The sequence below is a fragment of the Salmo salar genome, chromosome 17 (assembly GCF_965601325.2).
Source record: "Salmo salar chromosome 17, fSalSal1, whole genome shotgun sequence".
NCBI lineage: Eukaryota > Metazoa > Chordata > Actinopteri > Salmoniformes > Salmonidae > Salmo > Salmo salar.
In genome coordinates, this window is record NC_138307.1 from 77,048,286 (window position 1) to 77,074,889 (window position 26,604).

At 43.5% G+C, this 26,604-nt stretch overlaps 2 protein-coding genes across 15 annotated transcripts in view; one reads left to right on the forward strand and one right to left on the reverse strand.

Annotated features, from left to right (window-relative positions):
- Positions 1-251: 251 nt before the first annotated feature.
- Positions 252-1,884, reverse strand: LOC106609820 (transmembrane protein 60). Its single transcript, XM_014208845.3, has 2 exons — positions 1,724-1,884; positions 252-1,311 (listed from the first exon to the last, which is right to left on the reverse strand). The coding sequence occupies exon 2, from the start codon at positions 1,237-1,239 to the stop codon at positions 838-840; it is 402 nt and encodes a 133-aa protein (XP_014064320.1). The 5' UTR covers positions 1,240-1,311; positions 1,724-1,884; the 3' UTR covers positions 252-837.
- A 2,604-nt stretch (positions 1,885-4,488) lies between these two features.
- LOC106596506 (protein PHTF2) overlaps positions 4,489-26,604 on the forward strand; it is a 133,665-nt gene continuing 111,549 nt past the window's right edge. For 10 of the 14 annotated variants that reach the window (XR_014381236.1, XR_014381237.1, XR_014381234.1 and 7 more), the window contains exon 1: positions 4,490-4,665. The gene's annotated coding sequence lies outside the window, so the exon portion shown is untranslated. Of the gene's footprint in view, positions 4,666-26,604 lie in introns of all 14 variants that reach the window. The other 4 variants (XM_082964177.1, XM_082964183.1, XM_082964180.1 and 1 more) reach the window with 2 other exon arrangements.

The following is a 26,604-nucleotide window of genomic DNA, read 5'->3' on the forward strand; positions in this document are numbered from 1 at the left end:
TCTGTCCTCTCTTCAATCTAACTCTTTTCTCTTTAATTCGGGGTTATATAAATCTTGTACTTTTCATTTCAAACAGCCCAGTATTAGAACTGCCCTTGATTATTGCACTGAACACAAGTAGGCCAACAGTCTACCATGCTGCTACTGCCATCTATCCACTACGGATGGTAGTACATGGAGACTTGCCTGCTCATCTATTCTGATGCTGGAGTCAACAGCTCATAAGGCACCATAAACAAAATCAGAGCATGTTTTAGTTTGGAACAATAGTGACATCCATTTATTCACACAATACTTAAAGGAAAATAATAAATAACATATGCAGACTGATGTCAAAATGAGCTATTCAAAAGGTGAACATTAAAAAGGAGACAGTAACACTACAGGTAGATTACATTTAAACTGAATGGCACAAAACACTGAATGGCTTTACATAGAAAGAGCCCCGTCTTCCAAACACTACGACAATCATTTTTCGTCGTCCCACAAAGTATGAAAGAGTCTACAACACTGCACAAAAGATGCTGACGTCAAGGAAAATGTCTGGAAATCCTTAGCTAGCAATGTGACATGGTTTTGCTAGATTGTATTAGTTTATCTGACATCTACATGATCTGTACCATTTACATCAGTCTTATAACCTGAAGGCACAGTCTCTTATCTGTTCTCTGATAAGCAATACTGTTGGCACGAGAGCAAAGCTTGGACAACACTTCATGTCATAACAACAAATGAAGGAGAGTTTGATTTTGCAAACAGCTAAAATAACCACACTAAAGAAGTAGGTTTGTGTGTGTTCCTTCCAGCCTTCTCTGAAGAGCCTCCTCAATCCATCTCTCATGCCTCTCTCCTCTCGGGGAAGATGTTATACCCCAGCTCCACCATGGCTCCCAGCAACATGCACCATAGAGGAATACACACAAAGGTGAGCTTGATATGGGTAAGCTTCTCCAGCCGGGCGCACAGCGTCAGACAGAAGCCCAGCTTCAGCAGCATGGACGCCAGGTACCAGGCCTTCTTCTTCAGGTCCTGGGAGCCGTTACGAGGGTCATGGCCCGCTTTACACCTGGCGACCATCTTGACTAGCAACATGAGGAGGAGGATGCCGTCGAAGATCCATACGGGTAGAAAGGTGAGGAACCAGTTCCAGTGGACTTTGCCATCTAGTTTGAGGACGAGCATGATGAGGAAGGCCAGGGTGAAGATCCAGGTGAGGAGGACTCTCTGAGCGAGAGACATTGTGTCTCTGCTATGGTGGCCCCACAGGGACACTGGTAGGACTCCTACAGTGGAAATAGAGGTTGCTGGCCCCTGAGAAGAAAGGGTCAGAGAATACAGCCATGATGCACCTTTATTGTGCATTCAAACGGCACACACGAGTTAGCTAGCTGTCTAGATCTAGTCAGACCCATACATTTAGAATGTCACTAATGACAAGTTCTTCTGCGAGGCCTTAGATAGCCGTCACAACTGGAACGTTATTTTTAACACAGCTGCAGCCAGTTGCACCTAACGTTACTTATGTCATAGCAAACTAACCAACTAGCTTGACACTTTTTTTTTATAGAAATGTTTAGCTAATAAGCTAACATTATTTGCAAGACAGATAAAGACATTTACATTTTCAGAATCGCTAGCTAGCTCGCTAAAGTTAACTGGCGTTTGATAAAATAGCTAACGTGAATTATTCTAGCAAACACCACAACGCGTTGCAGCAACCTACCTGATGTTGTGTTTAGTGATGATCAGAGTTTCTGTCTCCGTATCCACCGTTAAATAATTTTCGATAATCCATCATCAATTTTAGCTACATGACCGTTCGTAAATATTAGCTAGTTAGAACGCCTGATTTCTGATTTATTTTCTTTACGTGCACGCAAGGTAAGATCCCGCCCAACATAAATACCTATTGGTTATTGATAAATTATCTTTCCAACTATTGGACCAATGTAATGTCAATCATAATATCATGTATTTAAGGATACAGGGCCTTTACCGTAAAGTTCCTAAAAATAATCCCCAGCAGATTTATAAATAAATGACAGCAACACTTAACGCAGATCTGCGGTTAGTTTCAGAATGTGTGCTTGTATTTGTGAGAGGTATTGACATGTTGAATGCGCCGAGCTGTCTGTTTGAACTACTGGCACATAACTTGGACATGCCACCAGAGGTCTTTTCACAGTCCCCAAGTCCAGAACAGACTATGGGAGGCACACAGTACTACATTGAACCATGACTACATGGAACTCTATTCCACTTCAAGTAACTCATGCCAGAAGTAAAATTAGATAAAAAATGTATTTCCTTATAGAACAGCAGGTACTGTGAAGCAACACAAACATAGACACATGCATACAAACACGCAATAACATACGCAGATGATGCAATCTCTATTGCGCTCCACACTGCCCTTTCCCACCTGGACAAAAGGAACACCTATGTGAGAATGCTATTCATTGACTACAGCTCAGCGTTCAACACTATAGTCCCCTCAAAGCTCATCACTAAGCTAAGGACCCTGGAACTAAACACCTCCCTCTGCAACTGGATCCTGGACTTCCTGACTGGCCGCCCCCAGGTGGTAAGGGTAGGTAACAACACATCCTCCACGCTGATCCTCAACACTGGGGCCCCTCAGGGGTGTGTACTTAGTCCCCTCCTGTACTCCCTGCTCACCCATGACTGCATGGCCAAACACAACTCCAACACCATCATTAAGTTTGCTGACGACACAACAGTGACGACACAACAGATCACCAACAATGATGAGACAGACTATAGGGAGGAGGTCAGAGACCTGACAGTGTGGTGCCAGGATAACAACCTCTCCCTCTATGTGAGCAAGACAAAGGAGCTGATCGTGGACTACAGGAAAAGGAGGTCCAAGCACGCCCCCCATTCTCATCGACGGGGTTGTAGTGGAGCAGGTTGAGAGCTTCAAGTTCCTTGGCGTCCACATCACCAACAAACTAACATGGTCCAAGCACACCAAGACAGTCGTGAAGAGGGCACGACAAAACCTATTCCCCCTCAGGAAACTAAAAAGATTTGGCATTGGTCCTCAGATCCTCAAAAGGTTCTACAGCTGTACCATCGAGAGCATCCTGACTGGTTGCATCACTGCCTGGTACGGCAACTGCTCGGCCTCCGACCACATGGCGCTACAGAGGGTAGTGCGAATGTTCCAGTACATCACCGGGGCCAAGCTTCCTGCCATTCAGGACCTCTATACCAGGAAGGCCCTAAAAATTGTCAGACTCCAGCCACCCTAACCATAGACCGTTCTCTCTGCTACCGCACAGCAAGCGGTACCGGAGCACCAAGTCTCGGTCCAAGAGGCTTCTAATCAGCTTCTACACCCAAGCCATAAGACTCCTGACCAGCTAATCAAATGGCTACCCAGACTATTTGCATTGCCCCCCCCACCACCACCACCACCACTGCTGCTTTTTAATTATTTGTTATTCTTATCTCTTACTTTTTTAGGGAATTTCTTAAAACTGCATTGTTGGTTAAGGGCTTGCAAGTAAGCATTTCACTGTAAGGTTGTATTCGGTGCATGTGAATACCTGTTGTATTCGGTGCATGTGAATACCTGTTGTATTCGGTGCATGTGAGAAATACAATTTGATTTGATACACGCTATACACACACGTACACATGGATTTTGTGTTATATTTATGTGGTAGTAGAGTAGAGGCCTGAAAGCACAAACTTATTATGTTGTGATATCTGTTATGAATGTATTCTAATGTTTTTAAAATGTATAATTGCCTTAATTTTGTTGGACCCCAGGAAGAGTAGCTTCTGCCTTGGCATAATAAATACATAAATACAAAAGTACAAATACCGACATTTCAGCTATAACACCACTAGAGGTCAGTAAAGCTCTATGAAGTTGTTCAACCTTTTGTTTTTGTGTGGTAGTAACTATAACTTAGACTGGTTGCCAGTCGTTGTAGCCAACATTCCTCTCCTTTGGAGGTTCTTCGGTACATGACCTCATTACTGATTCATGTGTCGGTTTTTTATGACCATGTTTTTCTTTCTGCTTGCATTTTGTATTTATATTTTGAGGTGTGTATTTTTTGTAATGTATGTAATTCAAAGCTCATCTGTAAAAGAGACCTTGGTCTTGGTATGACTCCCTGATAAAAGAAAGGTTAAATAAATCAAATAAATGACATGGTGTTTGTTCTACAGGTGGAATATTAGCTAAAAAGACTGGGAACCAGGTAACTATAACTCACCACAAGAGGAGGCTCAGGAAAGTCTCATCATGTCAAATAATGAGGCACTATAGGAAATGACACTGTATACACTCACATGTTTATCTTTATTGTTGTTATCTAAGTAAAATCAACGTATTGTGCGTTTCAATGGGCAAAGCGTGTCGTCCATGATGTGTAACAGAAGCTGAGAATGATGCTTGACTGATAGATACACGGTTGGCCATAAACTAAGTTGCGCACATATACCGTCCACGTCGGCTAGATGCTAGACAAGCTGGATGTATTTATACAGTAAACGGATTGGAGGTCAGGGAGAGAAAGGGAAAAGAGATCACTTCAAAATCAGCCAAACTGTGAATCGAAGACTATCATATAGATAACGTCCTAATATTCATAAAATCACCGGTCTGCAGCAACCGGAGTCAACGAGGTAAGAAACGAGACGTGCATTATTTTCATTTGATTGCATTTCACCAGCCAGCTATTTTGAGTCATCAATGCTAAACGTGAGCTAGCGGATTTGAGCATTGTTTGAAAACACTAAATCATCCAGCTAGCTAGCTAATTATTGTATCGCTTGACAGATTACAAAAGTATATAACGTTAACTAATGATTTACAAACGCATGCCAGGATCCGTAACGTTTAGAATGTGATCCACTTGAGCCCAAAGAGTGGAGTCTGGAGAGAAAGCGTTGAGAGAATTGACACAGGTTTAGCAAGTCTGTTAGTAACACATGTTTAGCTAACCAGACAGCCCCATGGATGTCTCGCCTCAATGAACATCTGGCTGCATCGGAGATTGGGCCCAGCTGAGATCAGATGTTGACCCCCTACAGGCCCTTCAATATGCATGACTGTCTCCCCTCCTCCACCGTCCAACCCCCACTAAACAGCTGAATACAGCCAGCTAGTCTACAATCCCACTGCAGTAATGCCCATGGCATGATACACATCCAGATAATAATACAGTAATAGAGTTGTGTTACTAAGACGTGTATCATCACTTCGTCTAGTTTGCTCTGAGCCTTTTCAAGTATTGGGGACAAAGTCACTGACCAGATCACACATGATTTGGATAGTCCATCTGTAGATGGTGTACAGATGGTCATTACTATCAACAAACTATCTGTTGATAAGCAACTGCTTGCGAAGTTTAGGTTTACAATAAGGGTTAGGTCTAGGTTTAGGATAAGGGTTAGGTTTAGAATAAGGGTTAGGGCTAGGTTTAGGATAAGGGTTAGGTTTAGGATAAGGGTTAAGTTCAGGGTTAGGATAAAGGTTAGGGTTAGGTTTAGAATAAGGGTTAGGGCTAGGTTTAGGATAAGGGTTAGGGCTAGGTTTAGGATAAGGGTTAAGTTCAGGGCTAGGATAAAGGTTAGGGTTAGGTTTAGAATAAGGGTTAGGTCTAGGTTTAGGATAAGGGTTAAGTTCAGGGCTAGGATAAAGGTTAGGTTTAGAATAAGGGTTAGGGCTAGGTTTAGGATAAGGGTTAAGTTCAGGGTTAGGATAAGGGTTACTGTTAGGGTTAGTAGATAGTTTAAATGTTACTGATAGTCTCTAGAGCATATACAGACGGATGATCCAAGACCAATTAGTGGGAAAATATCATAATTGGTTTGCCTGTGTGAACGCAGCGATATAGATACAGTCAATCAACTGGAAGGAGCTAGTTGAGGAACAGGATGTGCCACTGGCTATTTGCATAGCCAACACCAACTCTTTATCATGTTGACAGATTCAGATCTGTAGTAGAGACAAATCACCACAGACACTGTAGACTAACAATAGACATTCTGTGTACATCACATGTACATCCACACTGGTGGATCCTTGTTAGGTGATGATGACTAACGTTATAGTGATGTATTTGGGGTAGCCTAGTAGTACATTGGTAGCCTGGTCCCAGATCTGTTGTCTCCTTCTATAGCCTGGTCCCAGATCTGTTGTCTCCTTCTATAGCCTGGTCCCAGATCTGTTGTCTCCTTCTATAGCCTGGTCCCAGATCTGTTGTCTCCTTCTATAGCCTGGTCCCAGATCTGTTGTATCCTCCTATAGCCTGGTCCCAGATCTGTTGTCTCCTTCTATAGCCTGGTCCCATATCTGTTGTCTCCTTCTATAGCCTGGTCCCAGATCTGTTGTCTCCTTCTATAGCCTGGTCCCAGATCTGTTGTCTCCTCCTATAGCCTGGTCCCAGATCTGTTGTCTCCTTCTATAGCCTGGTCCCAGATCTGTTGTCTCCTTCTATAGCCTGGTCCCAGATCTGTTGTCTCCTTCTATAGCCTGGTCCCAGATCTGTTGTCTCCTTCTATAGCCTGGTCTCAGATCTGTTGTCTCCTTCTATAGCCTGGTCTCAGATCTGTTGTCTCCTTCTATAGCCTGGTCTCAGATCTGTTGTCTCCTTCTATAGCCTGGTCTTAGATCTGTTGTCTCCTTCTATAGCCTGGTCTCAGATCTGTTTGTGCCTTTGTCCACTTCATTGTTCATGTTTGGCATAAATGAGTGACAAGGAGCACATTGTTAAGATAGTTCAACATGAAATGTAATGCAGTCTTCAATGTCATCTGTTATTCATTAAAAAGGACACAGTAACTTTTTTCATAATATTTTGGGTGTAGGCTAGTGAGTCTATCTAGCTGCTCATAACTATATAATAATATATACCATGTGGAGGAGGCCTGATGTGGAGGAGGCCTGATGGGCAGGAGGCCTGATGGGCAGGAGGCCTGATATGGAGGAGGCCTGATGGGCAGGAGGCCTGATGTGGAGGAGGCCTGATGGGCAGGAGGCCTGATATGGAGGAGGCCTGATGTGGAGGATGCTTTTATCTAAAGTGACTTACAGTTGTACATGCATACATTTAGATATGGGTGGTCCTGGGAATCGCATTCTCTACTAGAGGTCGACTGATTAATTAGGGCCGATTTCAAGTTTTCATACCATTCGCTAATCTGCATTTTTGGATGCTGATTACATTGCCATCCACGAGGAGACTGCATGGCAGGCTGACCACCTGTTATGCGAGTGCAGACAGCAAGAAGCCAAGGTAAGTTGCTAGCTAGCATTAAACTTATCTTATAAAAAAACGATCAATCTTAACAATCTCTAGTTAACTACACATGGTTGATGATATTACTAGTTTAACTAGCTTGTCCTGTGTTGCATATAATCAATGCGGTGCCTGAAATTGTGTCACTTCTCTTGCGTTCAGTGTAAGCAGAGTCAGGGTATATGCAGCAGTTTGGGCCGCCTGGCTCGTTGAGAACTGTGTGAACACCATTTCTTCCTAACAAAGACCGTAATTAATTTGCCAGAATTTTACATAATTATTACATAACATTGAAGGTTGGGCAATGTAACAGAAATATTTAGACTTAGGGATGCCGTGCGTTTGATAAAATACGGAACGGTTCCGTATTTCACTGAAAGAATAAACGTTTTGTTTTCGAAATCCTAGTTTCTGTATTTTACCATATTAATGACCTAAGGCTCGTATTTCTGTGTGTTTATTATAATTAAGTCTATGATTTCATAGAGCAGTCTGACTGAGCGGTGGTAGGCAGCAGCAGGCTCGTAAGCATTCATTCAAACAGCACTTTCTTCCATTGGCCAGCAGCTTTTCGCTGTGCTTGAAGTACAGCACTGTTTATGACTTCAAGCCTATCAACTCCCGAGATTAGGCTGGCAATACTATAGTGCCTCTAAGAACATCCAATAGTCAAAGGTATATGAAATACAAATGGTATAGAGAGAAATAGTCCTATAATTCCTATAATAACTACAACCTAAAACTTCTTACCTGGGAATATTGAAGACTCATGTTAAAAGGAACCACCAGCTTTCATATGTTCTCATGTTCTGAGCAAGGAACTTAAACATTAGCTTTTTTACATGGCACATATTGCACTGTTACTTTCTTTTCCAACACTTTGTTTTTGCATTATTTAAACCAAATTGAACATGTTTCATTATTTATTTGAGACTAAATTGATTTTATTTATGTATTATATTAAGTTAAAATAAAAAAAGTGTTCATTGTTAATTCAGTATTGTTGTAATTGTCATTATTACAAAAAAAAAAATATATATATATATATACACTGCTCAAAAAAATAAAGGGAACACTTAAACAACACATCCTAGATCTGAATGAAATAAATAATCTTATTAAATACTTTTTTCTTTACATAGTTGAATGTGCTGACAACAAAATCACACAAAAATAATCAATGGAAATCCAATTTATCAACCCATGGAGGTCTGGATTTGGAGTCACACTCAAAATGAAAGTGGAAAACCACACTACAGGCTGATCCAACTTTGATGTAATGTCCTTAAAACAAGTCAAAATGAGGCTCAGTAGTGTGTGTGGCCTCCACGTGCCTGTATGACCTCCCTACAACGCCTGGGCATGCTCCTGATGAGGTGGCGGATGGTCTCCTGAGGGATCTCCTCCCAGACCTGGACTAAAGCATCCGCCAACTCCTGGACAGTCTGTGGTGCAACGTGACGTTGGTGGATGGAGCGAGACATGACGTCCCAGATGTGCTCAATTGGATTCAGGTCTGGGGAACGGGCGGGCCAGTCCATAGCATCAATGCCTTCCTCTTGCAGGAACTGCTGACACACTCCAGCCACATGAGGTCTAGCATTGTCTTGCATTAGGAGGAACCCAGGGCCAACCGCACCAGCATATGGTCTCACAAGGGGTCTGAGGATCTCATCTCGGTACCTAATAGCAGTCAGGCTACCTCTGGCGAGCACATGGAGGGCTGTGCGGCCCCCCAAAGAAATGCCACCCCACACCATGACTGACCCACCGCCAAACCGGTCATGCTGGAGGATGTTGCAGGCAGCAGAACGTTCTCCACGGCGTCTCCAGACTGTCACGTCTGTCACATGTGCTCAGTATGAACCTGCTTTCATCTGTGAAGAGCACAGGGCGCCAGTGGCGAATTTGCCAATCTTGGTGTTCTCTGGAAAATGCCAAACGTCCTGCACGGTGTTGGGCTGTAAGCACAACCCCCACCTGTGGACGTCGGACCCTCATACCACCCTCATGGAGTCTGTTTCTGACCGTTTGAGCAGACACATGCACATTTGTGGCCTGCTGGAGGTCATTTTGCAGGGCTCTGGCAGTGCTCCTTCTGCTCCTCCTTGCACAAAGATGGAGGTAGCTGTCCTGCTGCTGTGTTGTTGCCCTCCTACGGCCTCCTCCATGTCTCCTGATGTACTTACTGGCCTGTCTCCTGGTAGCGCCTCCATGCTCTGGACACTACGCTGATAGACACAGCAAACCTTCTTGCCACAGCTCGCATTGATGTGCCATCCTGGATGAGCTGCACTACCTGAGCCACTTGTGTGGGTTGTAGACTCCGTCTCATGCTACCACTAGAGTGAAAGCACCGCCAGCATTCAAAAGTGACCAAAACATCAGCCAGGAAGCATAGGAACTGAGAAGTGGTCAGTGGTTGCCACCTGCAGAACCACTCCTTTATTGGGGGTGTCTTGCTAATTGCCTATAATTTCCACCTGTTGTCTATTCCATTTGCACAACAGCATGTGAAATGTATTGTCAATCAGTGTTGCTTCCTAAGTGGACAGTTTGATTTCACAGAAGTGTGATTGACTTGGAGTTACATTGTGTTGTTTAAGTGTTCCCTTTATTTTTTTGAGCAGTATATATATATATATATATATCAGCCGATTAATCGGTACCGGCTTTTTTTTGGTTCTCCAATAATCGGTCGACCTCTACCCACTACCCTGGCGTTACAAGCTCCATGCTGTTCTCTGTGAGTGACTACACTACAGTTAATTGATTGAATCTAGAGAATATAGGGCCAGTCTAGTATCTTCAGCCTCATGCCAGACCTCTCCCTTCAATCCTTTGTGCTTCTTCTCTCAACCATGTCTGTCTCTGTTCCTACATGATAAGGGTTTTTCATTTGATGGCACTAGCTTCCTGTAACCTCCTTTCCACTAGTGTGTGTGTGGTGTGTGTGTGTGTGTGTGTGTGTGTGTGTGTGTGTGTGTGTGTGTGTGTGTGTGTGTGTGTGTGTGTGTGTGTGTGTGTGTGTGTGTGTGTGTGTGTGTGTGGGTTAGTCACGATAAGGGTTCCCCCTATGATGGGTACATTGTACCTACAGTGTCTCTACACTGTCTCCTCTAGGTCTACAGACCTCTCTGTCCAGTGTACCAGTGTCTCTACACTGTCTCCTCTAGGTCTACAGACCTCTCTGCCCAGTGTACCAGTGTCTCTACACTGTCTCCTCTAGGTCTACAGACCTCTCTGCCCAGTGTACCAGTGTCTCTACACTGTCTCCTCTAGGTCTACAGACCTCTCTGCCCAGTGTACCAGTGTCTCTACACTGTCTCCTCTAGGTCTACAGACCTCTCTGCCCAGTGTACCAGTGTCTCTACACTGTCTCCTCTAGGTCTACAGACCTCTCTGCCCAGTGTACCAGTGTCTCTACACTGTCTCCTCTAGGTCTACAGACCTCTCTGCCCAGTGTACCAGTGTCTCTACACTGTCTCCTCTAGGTCTACAGACCTCTCTGCCCAGTGTACCAGTGTCTCTACACTGTCTCCTCTAGGTCTACAGACCTCTACACTGTCTCCTCTAGGTCTACAGACCTCTACACTGTCTCCTCTAGGTCTACAGACCTCTCTGCCCAGTGTACCAGTGTCTCTACACTGTCTCCTCTAGGTCTACAGACCTCTCTGTCCAGTGTACCAGTGTCTCTACACTGTCTCCTCTAGGTCTACAGACCTCTCTGCCCAGTGTACCAGTGTCTCTACACTGTCTCCTCTAGGTCTACAGACCTCTCTGCCCAGTGTACCAGTGTCTCTACACTGTCTCCTCTAGGTCTACAGACCTCTACACTGTCTCCTCTAGGTCTACAGACCTCTACACTGTCTCCTCTAGGTCTACAGACCTCTACACTGTCTCCTCTAGGTCTACAGACCTCTACACTGTCTCCTCTAGGTCTACAGACCTCTACACTGTCTCCTCTAGGTCTACAGACCTCTCTGTCCAGTGTACCAGTGTCTCTACACTGTCTCCTCTAGGTCTACAGACCTCTACACTGTCTCCTCTAGGTCTACAGACCTCTACACTGTCTCCTCTAGGTCTACAGACCTCTCTGCCCAGTGTACCAACAGTGTACCATTACATGTTCATTTGAGTCAGTCAGACTTTGTGTGTGGATGTGCATTCGTCCATTGTAGTTGGAGTGGAAGCTCCTTCCTGTCAGGGTTTAGGCTGCGCCACACAGCTGTGTTGGTTTGGGCTGCTGTAACACCACAGCATCGGTAGGTCACAGTCTCTCTTCTCCCACAGACTGGTGGCCCTGGTCTAAACCACTAATCTACTGGAACCGTCATGGTGTGAGGAGATGGGTGACTTCAGTCACGTCCCTCAGTTCAATGTGTACGACTGTCTGTCTGATGAAAATCTGTTGGATGAGTGAAGGCTGCTCTGAGTGGGACTGACTGTTTTACCCATGTCTGGCTAGCTGTCTGTCTTTCTGACTGGTTGGATGTCTTGCTGGCTGTCTTTCTGTCTTTCTTTCTGGCTGTCTGTCTTTCTGTCTGTCCAGCTCTCACAGTCAATAGTGTTTGATAATTCTGTCTGTCTTTCAGTAGCTAGAGAAGCCAAGGCACTCGTACTAGACTGTTGACAGTGGTCTACTGTATTCTGGCTAACCCACTGACTGACTCTCAGCAGACTCTATCAATGAGCAGCAAATTGCTGTCTTGTAAGTCTATAATACATCTATTATCATCCACATTGACCAAACTAAGGCTGTTTGTCATTTTGCTGTAGACCATGCTGTGTGTGTTGTCTTGAAGAGACCAGTAACTATAGAGGGGATGGCTGACAACGTCATGAGAACGATGTTCGTCTCGTCGAGGGGGCAGAAGGCCTGCGTTGTTACGATCCTGGATGGTCAGATAGCAACAAGGACCAGAAGCTGCATGTAGGGAATCCTAGGTTACTCATTTAGTCTCATTGTGTCTTGTTCTTGATAACATGTCTTGTTTTCAGGGGTTTTGACTCATGTCATGTCAATGCTAATATGGATAAAATTCGCTAGCTAGCTAACCAACAACTGTAATGATGCATTTAAGAGACAACAAGTGCTCATTGTGCAAATGTATTTCTGTTTTCAATAAAGAATTGAAGAGGATATTTAGTTTCCATGTTGTGAACAATCCTTTGATCCTCAGCCAACCCCGCTGGTTTTGCTCCACGGTTGAGCTCGTATGGTTTTCGTTGCTCAACAACCCACCCGTCTATGGCCTTGTCATCTTTTTCTACATTCACTTTTAGTCACTTGGCCTTAAATCAGTAACACACAGACAGAAATGATCTTATCAAAATGTAGCCTCTTCATTTGATATGAATAAACTGGATTCATTTCAGATGTAGCCTAGAGTTTTATACTGTGGCTGTAAACAACAGCAGTTGCTTTCGTTTTATGTTTCTACATTTGTGTTGAAGAGCACATAAAGAACATGTACCATACATACACAACATACCTTTGCTGTCTTTATGGGCGGCAGGTAGTCTAGTGGTTAGAGTGTTGGGCCAGTAACCCAAAGGTTGCTAGATCGAGCTGACAAGGTAAAAATCTGTCTTTCTGCCCCTGAACAAGACAGTTAACCCACTGTTCCCCTGAACAAGGCAGTTAACCCAGTGTTCCCCTGAACAAGGCAGTTAACCCAGTGTTCCCCTGAACAAGGCAGTTAACCCAGTGTTCCCCTGAACAAGGCAGTTAACCCACTGTTCCCCTGAACAAGGCAGTTAACCCACTGTTCCCCTGAACAAGACAGTTAACCCACTGTTCCCCTGAACAAGGCAGTTAACCCACTGTTCCCCTGAACAAGGCAGTTAACCCACTGTTCCCCTGAACAAGGCAGTTAACCCACTGTTCCCCTGAACAAGGCAGTTAACCCACTGTTCCCCTGAACAAGGCAGTTAACCCACTGTTCCCCTGAACAAGGCAGTTAACCCACTGTTCCCCTGAACAAGGCAGTTAACCCACTGTTCCCCTGAACAAGGCAGTTAACCCAGTGTTCCCCTGAACAAGGCAGTTAACCCACTGTTCCCTTGAACAAGGCAGTTAACCCAGTGTTCCCCTGAACAAGGCAGTTAACCCACTGTTCCCCTGAACAAGGCAGTTAACCCACTGTTCCCCTGAACAAGGCAGTTAACCCACTGTTCCCCTGAACAAGGCAGTTAACCCACTGTTCCCCTGAACAAGGCAGTTAACCCACTGTTCCCCTGAACAAGGCAGTTAACCCACTGTTCCCCTGAACAAGGCAGTTAACCCACTGTTCCCCTGAACAAGGCAGTTAACCCACTGTTCCCCTGAACAAGACAGTTAACCCACTGTTCCCCTGAACAAGGCAGTTAACCCACTGTTCCCCTGAACAAGGCAGTTAACCCACTGTTCCTCAGTAGGCCGTCATTGTAAATAAGAATTTGTTGTTAGCTGACTAGTTAACCTGTTATGGCTAGGGGGCAGTATTTTCACGGCTGGATAAAAAACGTACACGATTTAATCTGGTTACTACTCCTGCCCAGTAACTAGAATATGCATATAATTATTGGCTTTGGATAGAAAACACCCTAAAGTTTCTAAAACTGTTTGAATGGTGTCTGTGAGTATAAAAGAACTCATATGGCAGGCAAAAACCTGAGAAGATTTCATGCAGGAAGTGGCCTGTCTGACAAGGTGTCGTTCTTCTTGTCTCTGTTTATTGAAGAGTGAGGATATTAGCTGTCCCGTGACACTTCCTACGGCTGCCATAGGCTCTCAGAAGGCGGCAAAACGCTGAATCGTGGCTTTGCAGGCTCTGGCTGAAACAAAGTAGCGCGTTTGGGTAGTGGCTGGTTACAGTACTGTGAGACTCAAGCTCGTGCCCGCGTCGACCGAAAGCTTTGTTTTCTTTCCTCTGTTTAGCTAAATGGACATTCCCGGTCGGAATATTATCGCTTTTTTACGAGAAAAATGGCATAAAAATTGATTTTGAACAGCGGTTGACATGCTTCTAAGTACGGTAATGGAATATTTAGATTTTTTTTGTCACAAATTGCGCCATGCGCACGACCCTTCTTTACCATTCGGATAGTGTCTGGGACGCACGAACAAAACGCCGCTATTCGGATATAACGATGGATTATTTTGGACCAAACCAACATTTGTTATTGAAGTAGCAGTCCTGGGAGTGCATTCTGACGAAGACAACAAAAGGTAATCAAACTTTTATAATAGTAAATCTGATATTGGTGAGTGCTAAACTTGCCAGGTGTCTAAATAGCTAGCCCGTGATGTCTGGGCTATGTACTTAGAATATTGCAAAATGTGCTTTCACCAAAAAGCTATTTTAAAATCGGACATATCGAGTGCATAGAGGAGTTCTGTATCTATAATTCTTAAAATAATTGTTATGCTTTTTGTGAACGTTTATCGTGAGTAATTTAGTAAATTGTTAGCAAATTCCCCGGAAGTTTGTGGGGGGTATGCTAGTTCTGAACGTCACATGCTAATGTAAAAAGCTGTTTTTTGATATAAATATGAACTTGATTGAACAAAACATGCATGTATTGTATAACATAATGTCCTAGGGTTGTCATCTGATGAAGATCATCAAAGGTTAGTGCTGCATTTAGCTGTCTTCTGGGTTTTTGTGACATTATATGCTAGCTTGAAAAATGGGTGTCTGATTATTTCTGGCTTGGTACTCTGCTGACATAATCTAATGTTTTGCTTTCGCTGTAAAGCCTTTTTGAAATCGGACAGTGTGGTTAGATAAAGGAGAGTCTTGTCTTTAAAATGCTGTGAAATAGTCATATGTTTGAAAAATTTTCAAAGTTTTTGTATTTTTGAGGAATTTGTAATTTGCGCCACGCCTATCATTGGATATTGGAGCAGGTGGAGCAGGCTAGCGGAACGTCTAGATGTAAGATGTTAAATAAAATAAATAAAACAAAGGAGCTGAATTACATTCATGTTAAGAGAACATTTTGTCTGTATAGAGCACATTTTTAAAGACTGAATAAGAATACAATTTGGATAAAGCCACAGAAAAACAACAGAAACAAACAAAACCCCCAGAAATAACAGAATAAGAGCAGGACGATATGTCAGGAAGTCTGACCAGACACCATACCTATGCTGTCTGTGTTGCAAGGTTGATGTAATTCTCTCCATGTCAGCAGGTTCCCTCTATAGACCTAACCACATATCTTTATTTAACCTTTATTTAACTAGGCAAGTCAGTTAAGAACACATTCTTATTTACAATGATGGCCTACCCCGGCCAAACCCTCCCCTAACCCGGACGAAGTCGGACCAATTGTGCGCCGCCCGATCAGGGCCAGTTGTGATACAGCCTGGGATCGAACCAGGGTCTGTAGTGACCCCTCTAGCACTGAGATGCAGTGCCTTAGACCGCTGAGCCACTCGGGAGGGTGCATGTTCATTTGAGGGTGCATGTTCATTTGAGGGTGCATGTTCATTTGAGGGTGCATGTTTATTTGAGGGTGCATGTTCATTTGAGGGTGCATGTTCATTTGAGGGTGCATGTTTATTTGAGGGTGCATGTTCATTTGAGGGTGCATGTTCATTTGAGGGTGCATGATCATTTGAGGGTGCATGATCATTTGAGGGTGCATGATCATTTGAGGGTGCATGATCATTTGAGGGTGCATGATCATTTGAGGGTGCATGTTTATTTTTCCAGCATTCTGTTACACATTTCCTTGCTTCTGCTAATAGATCATCTATCAATTTAAATGGAGAGGATTAGAGTGTATCCACAGGAACAATACCTAGGAGGAGATGACATGTCTGGTTGAACAATAATACCTAGGAGGAGATGACATGTCTGGTTGAACAATAATACCTAGGAGGAGATGACATGTCTGGTTGAACAATAATACCTAGGAGGAGATGACATGTCTGGTTGAACAATAATACCTAGGAGGAGATGACATGTCTGGTTGAACAATAATACCTAGGAGGAGATGACATGGGTCTGGTTGAACAATAATACCTAGGAGGAGATGACATGGGTCTGGTTGAACAATAATACCTAGGAGGAGATGACATGTCTGGTTGAACAATAATACCTAGGAGGAGATGACATGTCTGGTTGAACAATAATACCTAGGAGGAGATGACATGTCTGGTTGAACAATAATACCTAGGAGGAGATGACATGGGTCTGGTTGAACAATAATACCTAGGAGGAGATGACATGTCTGGTTGAACAATAATACCTAGGAGGAGATGACATGTCTGGTTGAACAATAATACCTGGGAGGAGATGACATGTCTGGTTGAACAATAATACCTGGGAGGAGATGACATGTCTGGTTGAACAATAATACCTAGGAGGAGATGACATGTCTGGTTGAACAATAATACCTAGGAGGAAATGACATGTCTGGTTGAACAATAATACCTAGGAGGAGATGACATGTCTGGTTGAACAATAATACCTAGGAGGAGATGACATGTCTGGTTGAACAATAATACCTAGGAGGAGATGACATGTCTGGTTGAACAATAATACCTAGGAGGAGATGACATGTCTGGTTGAACAATAATACCTAGGAGGAGATGACATGGGTCTGGTTGAACAATAATACCTGGGAGGAGATGACATGTCTGGTTGAACAATAATACCTGGGAGGAGATTACATGTCTGGTTGAACAATAATACCTAGGAGGAGATGACATGTCTGGTTGAACAATAATACCTAGGAGGAGATGACATGTCTGGTTGAACAATAATACCTAGGAGGAGATGACATGGGTCTGGTTGAACAATAATACCTAGGAGGAGATGACATGGGTCTGGTTGAACAATAATACCTAGGAGGAGATGACATGGGTCTGGTTGAACAATAATACCTAGGAGGAGATGACATGGGTCTGGTTGAACAATAATACCTAGGAGGAGATGACATGGGTCTGGTTGAACAATAATACCTAGGAGGAGATGACATGGGTCTGGTTGAACAATAATACCTAGGAGGAGATGACATGTCTGGTTGAACAATAATACCTGGGAGGAGATGACATGTCTGGTTGAACAATAATACCTAGGAGGAGATGACATGTCTGGTTGAACAATAATACCTAGGAGGAGATGACATGTCTGGTTGAACAATAATACCTAGGAGGAGATGACATGTCTGGTTGAACAATAATACCTAGGAGGAGATGACATGTCTGGTTGAACAATAATACCTAGGAGGAGATGACATGGGTCTGGTTGAACAATAATACCTAGGAGGAGATGACATGGGTCTGGTTGAACAATAATACCTAGGAGGAGATGACATGTCTGGTTGAACAATAATACCTAGGAGGAGATGACATGTCTGGTTGAACAATAATACCTAGGAGGAGATGACATGTCTGGTTGAACAATAATACCTAGGAGGAGATGACATGTCTGGTTGAACAATAATACCTAGGAGGAGATGACATGGGTCTGGTTGAACAATAATACCTAGGAGGAGATGACATGTCTGGTTGAACAATAATACCTAGGAGGAGATGACATGTCTGGTTGAACAATAATACCTAGGAGGAGATGACATGTCTGGTTGAACAATAATACCTAGGAGGAGATGACATGTCTGGTTGAACAATAATACCTAGGAGGAGATGACATGTCTGGTTGAACAATAATACCTAGGAGGAGATGACATGTCTGGTTGAACAATAATACCTAGGAGGAGATGACATGTCTGGTTGAACAATAATACCTAGGAGGAGATGACATGTCTGGTTGAACAATAATACCTAGGAGGAGATGACATGTCTGGTTGAACAATAATACCTAGGAGGAGATGACATGTCTGGTTGAACAATAATACCTAGGAGGAGATGACATGTCTGGTTGAACAATAATACCTGGGAGGAGATGACATGGGTCTGGTTGAACAATAATACCTAGGAGGAGATGACATGTCTGGTTGAACAATAATACCTAGGAGGAGATGACATGTCTGGTTGAACAATAATACCTAGGAGGAGATGACATGGGTCTGGTTGAACAATAATACCTAGGAGGAGATGACATGTCTGGTTGAACAATAATACCTAGGAGGAGATGACATGTCTGGTTGAACAATAATACCTAGGAGGAGATGACATGTCTGGTTGAACAATAATACCTAGGAGGAGATGACATGTCTGGTTGAACAATAATACCTAGGAGGAGATGACATGTCTGGTTGAACAATAATACCTAGGAGGAGATGACATGGGTCTGGTTGAACAATAATACCTAGGAGGAGATGACATGTCTGGTTGAACAATAATACCTAGGAGGAGATGACATGTCTGGTTGAACAATAATACCTAGGAGGAGATGACATGTCTGGTTGAACAATAATACCTAGGAGGAAATGACATGTCTGGTTGAACAATAATACCTAGGAGGAGATGACATGTCTGGTTGAACAATAATACCTAGGAGGAGATGACATGTCTGGTTGAACAATAATACCTAGGAGGAGATGACATGTCTGGTTGAACAATAATACCTAGGAGGAGATGACATGTCTGGTTGAACAATAATACCTAGGAGGAGATGACATGGGTCTGGTTGAACAATAATACCTAGGAGGAGATGACATGGGTCTGGTTGAACAATAATACCTAGGAGGAGATGACATGTCTGGTTGAACAATAATACCTAGGAGGAGATGACATGTCTGGTTGAACAATAATACCTAGGAGGAGATGACATGGGTCTGGTTGAACAATAATACCTAGGAGGAGATGACATGGGTCTGGTTGAACAATAATACCTAGGAGGAGATGACATGTCTGGTTGAACAATAATACCTGGGAGGAGATGACATGTCTGGTTGAACAATAATACCTAGGAGGAGATGACATGTCTGGTTGAACAATAATACCTAGGAGGAGATGACATGTCTGGTTGAACAATAATACCTAGGAGGAGATGACATGGGTCTGGTTGAACAATAATACCTAGGAGGAGATGACATGTCTGGTTGAACAATAATACCTAGGAGGAGATGACATGTCTGGTTGAACAATAATACCTAGGAGGAGATGACATGTCTGGTTGAACAATAATACCTAGGAGGAGATGACATGTCTGGTTGAACAATAATACCTGGGAGGAGATGACATGTCTGGTTGAACAATAATACCTAGGAGGAGATGACATGGGTCTGGTTGAACAATAATACCTAGGAGGAGATGACATGTCTGGTTGAACAATAATACCTAGGAGGAGATGACATGTCTGGTTGAACAATAATACCTAGGAGGAGATGACATGTCTGGTTGAACAATAATACCTAGGAGGAGATGACATGTCTGGTTGAACAATAATACCTAGGAGGAGATGACATGGGTCTGGTTGAACAATAATACCTAGGAGGAGATGACATGTCTGGTTGAACAATAATACCTAGGAGGAGATGACATGTCTGGTTGAACAATAATACCTAGGAGGAGATGACATGGGTCTGGTTGAACAATAATACCTAGGAGGAGATGACATGGGTCTGGTTGAACAATAATACCTAGGAGGAAATGACATGTCTGGTTGAACAATAATAACTGTGATGTCCTGAATAACATGGAGAATTTCCCACCAAAAATACTGGATTTTCAGACCTTACCAGAATATATGTGATAAATATGTGATAAAGGACCTATTTGTCCACACTGCCTTCAACACGTAGCGGATATTCCTTTTTTCATTTAATTAAGTTTATAAGGGCTCATAAAAAAATGATGTAGTACTTTGAATTGAATCTCCCTTGTTTGGTTCCATATAGGGGCTTTATACAGTGTTTTCCATATATTCCCCCAGCTCTCCTCTGATAGCTGCACCTGTCATTCAACCTGCCATGACTTCCTTACATTATCTAAAGATAATATTTGCATGTTAAGGATATTGTGATAAACATTTGAAACGGTTCCAATGTTTTCCTCTTGGTAAAGTAATCCAATCATCTCGTCAATAGGAGTAATCGGCTCAGTCATTTTTTTGTTACAATCCATTTTTTATTTATTTATATAATGTTTTTATTCACAATGAATGAAAGATTACATCCCCTTTTTGTCCCCCCCCCCCCCCCCCCTCGCAGAATGCCTCCAAACCCATTTACAAGGAAAGGCAAAGTCATTGTGTATATCAGAAAATAAACGGTGCTACATATCAGAAAATAAACGGTGCAACATATCAGATAATAAACGGTGCAACATATCAGAAAATAAACGGTGCTACATATCAGAAAATAAACGGTGCTACATATCAGAAAATAAACGGTGCTACATATCAGATAATAAACGGTGCTACATATCAGAAAATAAACGGTGCTACATATCAGAAAATAAACGGTGCTACATATCAGAAAACAAACGGTGCTACATATCAGAAAATAAACGGTGCTACATATCAGAAAATAAACGGTGCTACATATCAGAAAACAAAACAAAAGTATACATTTTACATTTACGTCATTTAGCAGACACTCTTATCCAGAGCGACTTACAAATTGGTGCATTCACCTTAAGATATCCAGTGGAACAACCACTTTACAATAGTACATCTATATCTTTTTTTTTGGGGGGGGGGGTTAGAAGGATTACTTGATCCTATCCCAGGTATTCCTTAAAGAGGTGGGGTTTCAGGTGTTTCCGGAAGGTGGTGATTGACTCCGCTGTCCTGGCGTCGTGAGGGAGCTTGTTCCACCATTGGGGTGCCAGAGCAGCGAACAGTTTTGACTGGGCTGAGTGGGAGCTGTGCTTCCGCAGAGGTAGGGGGGCCAGCAGGCCAGAGGTGGATGAACGCAGTGCCCTTGTTTGGGTGTAGGGCCTGATCAGAGCCTGAAGGTACGGAGGTGCCGTTCCCCTCACAGCTCCGTAGGCAAGCACCATGGTCTTGTAGCAGATGTGAGCTTCAACTGGAAGCCAGTGGAGTGTGCGGAGGAGCGGGGTGACGTGAGAGAACTTCGGAAGGTTGAACACCAGACGGGCTGCGGCGTTCTGGATGAGTTGTAGGGGTTTAATGGCACAGGCAGGGAGCCCCGCCAACAGGGAGTTGCAGTAATCCAGACGGGAGATGACAAGTGCCTGGATTAGGACCTGCACCGCTTCCTGTGTAAGGCAGGGTCGTACTCTGCAAATGTTGTATAGCCTGAACCTACAGGATCGGGTCACTGCCTTGATGTTAGTGGAGAACGACAGGGTGTTGTCCAGGGTCACGCCGAGGCTCTTAGCACTCTGGGAGGAGGACACAATGGAGTTGTCCACCGTGATGGCGAGATCATGGAAAGGGCAGTCCTTCCCCGGGAGGAAGAGCAGCTCCGTCTTGCCGAGGTTCAGCTTGAGGTGGTGATCCGTCATCCACACTGATATGTCTGCCAGACATACAACAATGTTACTTCAATACAAGTCAAAATGTATCAGCCTGACTATTTCAGGTGATTAGGTGATCCTATAGGTGATCCTATAGGCCTATAGCAGTAATCTCAAGGGGTGGGGCCAAGAGTACTAATCTGGAGGAAGTGTTTGGAGCTGTTCAAAATAGGATATCGAGTCCCAGGTGGAATAAAATGAGTTGGTTGACCCTCAAATGTATACTTAATTTTCTCTGATTTGAGGCCCACTCAGATCGGATTTTATTAAATGACGGGTTATCAAGGGACATGATTATCTAAAAAATATGGGATATGAGTTGAATAGGAGTTTTCAAAAGGGCATCCAGACCCGATCCGGGTGATAGAATTGGAAAGGTTGGGCTTTGAGTGCGAATAAACTGTCGGATTTGGAAATACCTAAATAAACTTGAATAGGGTAGATGAAATTTGATTGCGATGTCTTCATCGCAAAGGTGCCATCTATATAAAGGTCAGTAAACTTAGTAAGGCCATTCCTCTGCCACAGCCTGAAAGCTGAATCTAGTTTGGCTGGAGGTGAGAGGGGATTATTACATATAGGACCTTGAATAGAGAAATAACAGAATTTGAAATGTTGACGGAATTGAGTCCAAATTTTAAAAGTATTGACAACAATTGGATTGGATGTGTAGCGCGAAGCTGAAAGAGGGAGATTGGCAGTGACTAAGACTAACAAAGAGGAGGAGAAACAGCAGAAGGCTTCTGTTTGACACCAGTCAGTTTCTGGGGTGTGAAGCCAGTAAATTATATTTTGTATATTCGCTGCCCAGTAATAATACATCAAGTTAGGAAGGGCTAGTCCTCTGTGGGTTCTCTCTCTCTGGAGGAATGCTTTACGGATTCTTGGATTCCCACCTCCCCATAGAAAAAAATACAGAAACTTATCCACTGAAGTGAAAAAAGACTTTGGTAAAAAAAGAGGGAGACCTTGGAACAAGTGCAGAAATCTGGGCAACACATTCATCTGGATACAGTTCACTTTACCAGCTAAAGTAAAATGGAGAATACTCCCCTGATTAACACACTTAAACTGGACTTTCAGAGATGGAGTAAAGTTCTCATCATGGAGGGAGGACAAGGTATGGGTGATATTGATCCCTAAATATTTAAAGCCAAACTTGGACATACGAAATGGAATAGTATCCCGTGGAAATTGTAATGCTAATTCATTAATAGGAAAGCATTCACTTTTTGAGAAATTCAATTTATAGCCCGAAAACACACCAAACCTACGCAGTAGGTCCACTACCTCTGGGACACACGCTTCGGGGTCGGAGATATATAAAAGCAAGTCATCTGCATACAAGGAAACTTTGTGTTCCAGTCCCCATCTGTAGATACCATGTATTGAGGGTGTGGCCTTTAGCTTAATAGAAAGGGGTTCTATCGCCAGGGCAAATAACAGAGGTGACATTGGACATCCCTGGCGTGGGGCCCTTGATAATGGGAAATACTGTGAACAAAGTTTGTTTGTAAGTACTGATGCCTGAGTACAACAGTCGGACCCAGGAAATTAAGTTTGCACTAAAGCTAAATATTCCCATTCTACCCTGTCGAATGCCTTCTCCTCATCTAAAGAGAGAACCACTTCAGGAACGTCCGACGGCGCAGGAGGGTGTATGACATTAAGCAGACGTTGAATATTACTAAAGGAGTGACGGCCCTTAATAAACCCTGTCTGGTCCGTCGATATGATGTCTGCTATAGTGGATTCTATTCGAGAGGCAAGCAATTTCACTAATATTTTTACATCTGCATTTAAAAGTGAGATTGGTCTGTATGAGCCACACTCAGATGCATCTTTGCCGGGTTTTAACAAAAGTGTGATCGACGCCTGTGTCAGGGTTTGGGGTAAAACACCCTGATCCAGGGCATTTTCAAACATTTCAAGCAGGAGTGGGGCCAGTTTGGCAGAAAACTTCTTGTAGAATTTGATTGGGTAGCCATCTGAGCCAGGGGATTTGTGTTGCTGTAATTGAATGAATAATCTCCTCTAACTGTAAAGGTTGGTCAGTTTCCTCTCTCTTCTCTGTACTAGTGGTAGGAGTTTCCACATTGTCAAGAAAATCATTCACAATTGAATTGTTTTCAGGTGATTCTGACGTGTAAATACAATGTTTTGAAGGTTGTATTGATATCAGTAACAATGAATTGCCTTACTTGAAGGTACATATACAAATTTGTTTGGGATATAATGAATTCCTCCTGAATTCCTTGAAATTCTATATATTTTTTGCCTTTGAACAGTTGAGACTACAAAGCACTCTGTCTTCCCATCCCCTAAATCCATAGTAGGAGGAAGAAAGGCTGGGTTGTGGAATAATAAGCCAGTGTCTACAAATGTCATTATTCAGTTTATATTGGTGTTGAACCTCTCTCCATGTCTTCAATGTGAGAGTAATAATTGAGTTTAGTTTAATCCTGTGAATAGAAATATGATCTACTATAAAGAAAAGACAATGTAAAGGGATATCACAATATTGACTCAGTTTCAAGCCATGACAAATCCTTCGGTTGTTGAATCCATGATGCTATGTGATGAAGTTGCGCCGCTCTGTAATGTGATTTAAGGGTAGGGAGGCCAAGCCCACCCAATTCTTTCAACAGATGACGTTTTTTATAGCCTTCTTATTTTGCCATAAAATTGTGCCTGTTGCTGCATTTAGGCGAGTAAAGGTTGTAGCAGGAATGTTAACAGGAAGCATTGAAAACAGATAGAGCAGTCTTGGTAAGACATACATTTTCACTGAAGCAACCCGACCTGCTAGACATATAGGGAGGGGCATCTGGATCGTCAGTGATTTTACTAATCACAGGGGGTAGATCAAAGCATATAGTTTCCTCTAGTCTGACGTCATTTTAACATCTTCTTTTATTCTTTTGGAGCTAAGACACAAGAAGAAACTGATCTTTTGTTTTCAAATCAGACCAAAGTGGATGTCAACCAAACCCAATTCTCCTGTCTGAACTGCGACAGCATGTGACTAGTGAATGAGAATAAGGAGTTCTTTGTTGATAACGGGGCCTGACCGACTCCATAAAGAGAGATCTTTGGGATGATGGGAATTTTCTACACATGCCAAGGGTTTCAAATGTAGGCCACTCACATGATTTAGGCGTGTCTGTGTGTGTGTGTGTCTGTGTGGGTCTGTGTGTGTGTGTCACAATACTCCTTCCTCATTTAGTTTTCCATATCTCTTCAATTATATCACATTTGTGAGGAAGTCCTGTAATATGTCCCTGTTGAGCTCCTGTCCCTACCATGACAACAATCACAAGTTGTTAGCCTGCTACACTGTCTCCAAGGTCACTTTACTCCACTGTCTCCAAGGTCACTTTACTCCACTGTCTCCAAGGTCACTTTACTCCACTGTCTCCAAGGTCACTTTACTCCACTGTCTCCAAGGTCACTTTGGATCATTTACATTTTAGTCATTTAGCAGACGCTCTTATCCAGAGCGACTTACAGTAGTGAATGCATACATTTCATAAATCTTTTCCCGAACTGGTCCCCGTGGGAATCGAACACACAACTCTGGCATTGCAAATACCATGCTCTACCAACTGAGCTACAGGGACCGTGGATCAGTGTGTTACTTTCACCATGTGGTCTACAATGGCACCCAGAGAGCCATTTTAAAGCAGCATAGCCTCGTTCCAGACAGACACCAGGAATAGTCTTGGCCTGTATCCGAAATAGCACCTTATTCCCTATACAGTGCACTACTTTTGACCAGAGCGCTGTTCAAAAGTGGGCCCTGGTCAAAAGTAGTGCACTGTATAGGCAACAGGGTACCATTGGAGGCACAGCCATAGGCCTACGGTAGGCTCTGCTCCAGGGAACAGCCACTTGCATAACCTGCAGCTCAATACCTATTTATTGTTGTAGAGTTGCACTGGGTCAGAGGCTTATTGAGGCTTCTTCCATTCAATCCACAGAGATCTTCCCTACTCAGATGTAAAGGGAGGTTAATACACGGTGCTGTGGCTGAGGTTAATAAACGGTGCTGTGGCTGAGGTTAATACACGGTGCTGTGGCTGAGGTTAATACACGGTGCTGTGGCTGAGGTTAATACACGGTGCTGTGGCTGAGGTTAATACACGGTGCTGTGGCTGAGGTTAATACACGGTGCTGTGGCTGAGGTTAATAAACGGTGCTGTGGCTGAGGTTAATACACGGTGCTGAGGTTAATAAACGGTGCTGTGGCTGAGGTTAATACACGGTGCTGTGGCTGAGGTTAATACACGGTGCTGTGGCTGAGGTTAATAAACGGTGCTGTGGCTGAGGTTAATACACGGTGCTGTGGCTGAGGTTAATACACGGTGCTGTGGCTGAGGTTAATATACGGTGCTGTGGCTGAGGTTAATACACGGTGCTGTGGCTGAGGTTAATACACGGTGCTGTGGCTGAGGTTAATACACGGTGCTGTGGCTGAGGTTAATACACGGTGCTGTGGCTGAGGTTAATACACGGTGCTGTGGCTGAGGTTAATACACGGTGCTGTGGCTGAGGTTAATAAACGGTGCTGTGGCTGAGGTTAATACACGGTGCTGTGGCTGAGGTTAATAAACGGTGCTGTGGCTGAGGTTAATACATGGTGCTGTGGCTGAGGTTAATAAACGGTGCTGTGGCTGAGGTTAATAAACGGTGCTGTGGCTGAGGTTAATAAATGGTGCTGTGGCTGAGGTTAATAAACGGCGCTGTGGCTGAGGTTAATAAACGGCGCTGTGGCTGAGGTTAATACACGGTGCTGTGGCTGAGGTTAATAAACGGTGCTGTGGCTGAGGTTAATACACGGTGCTGAGGTTAATAAACGGTGCTGTGGCTGAGGTTAATACACGGTGCTGTGGCTGAGGTTAATAAACGGTGCTGTGGCTGAGGTTAATACACGGT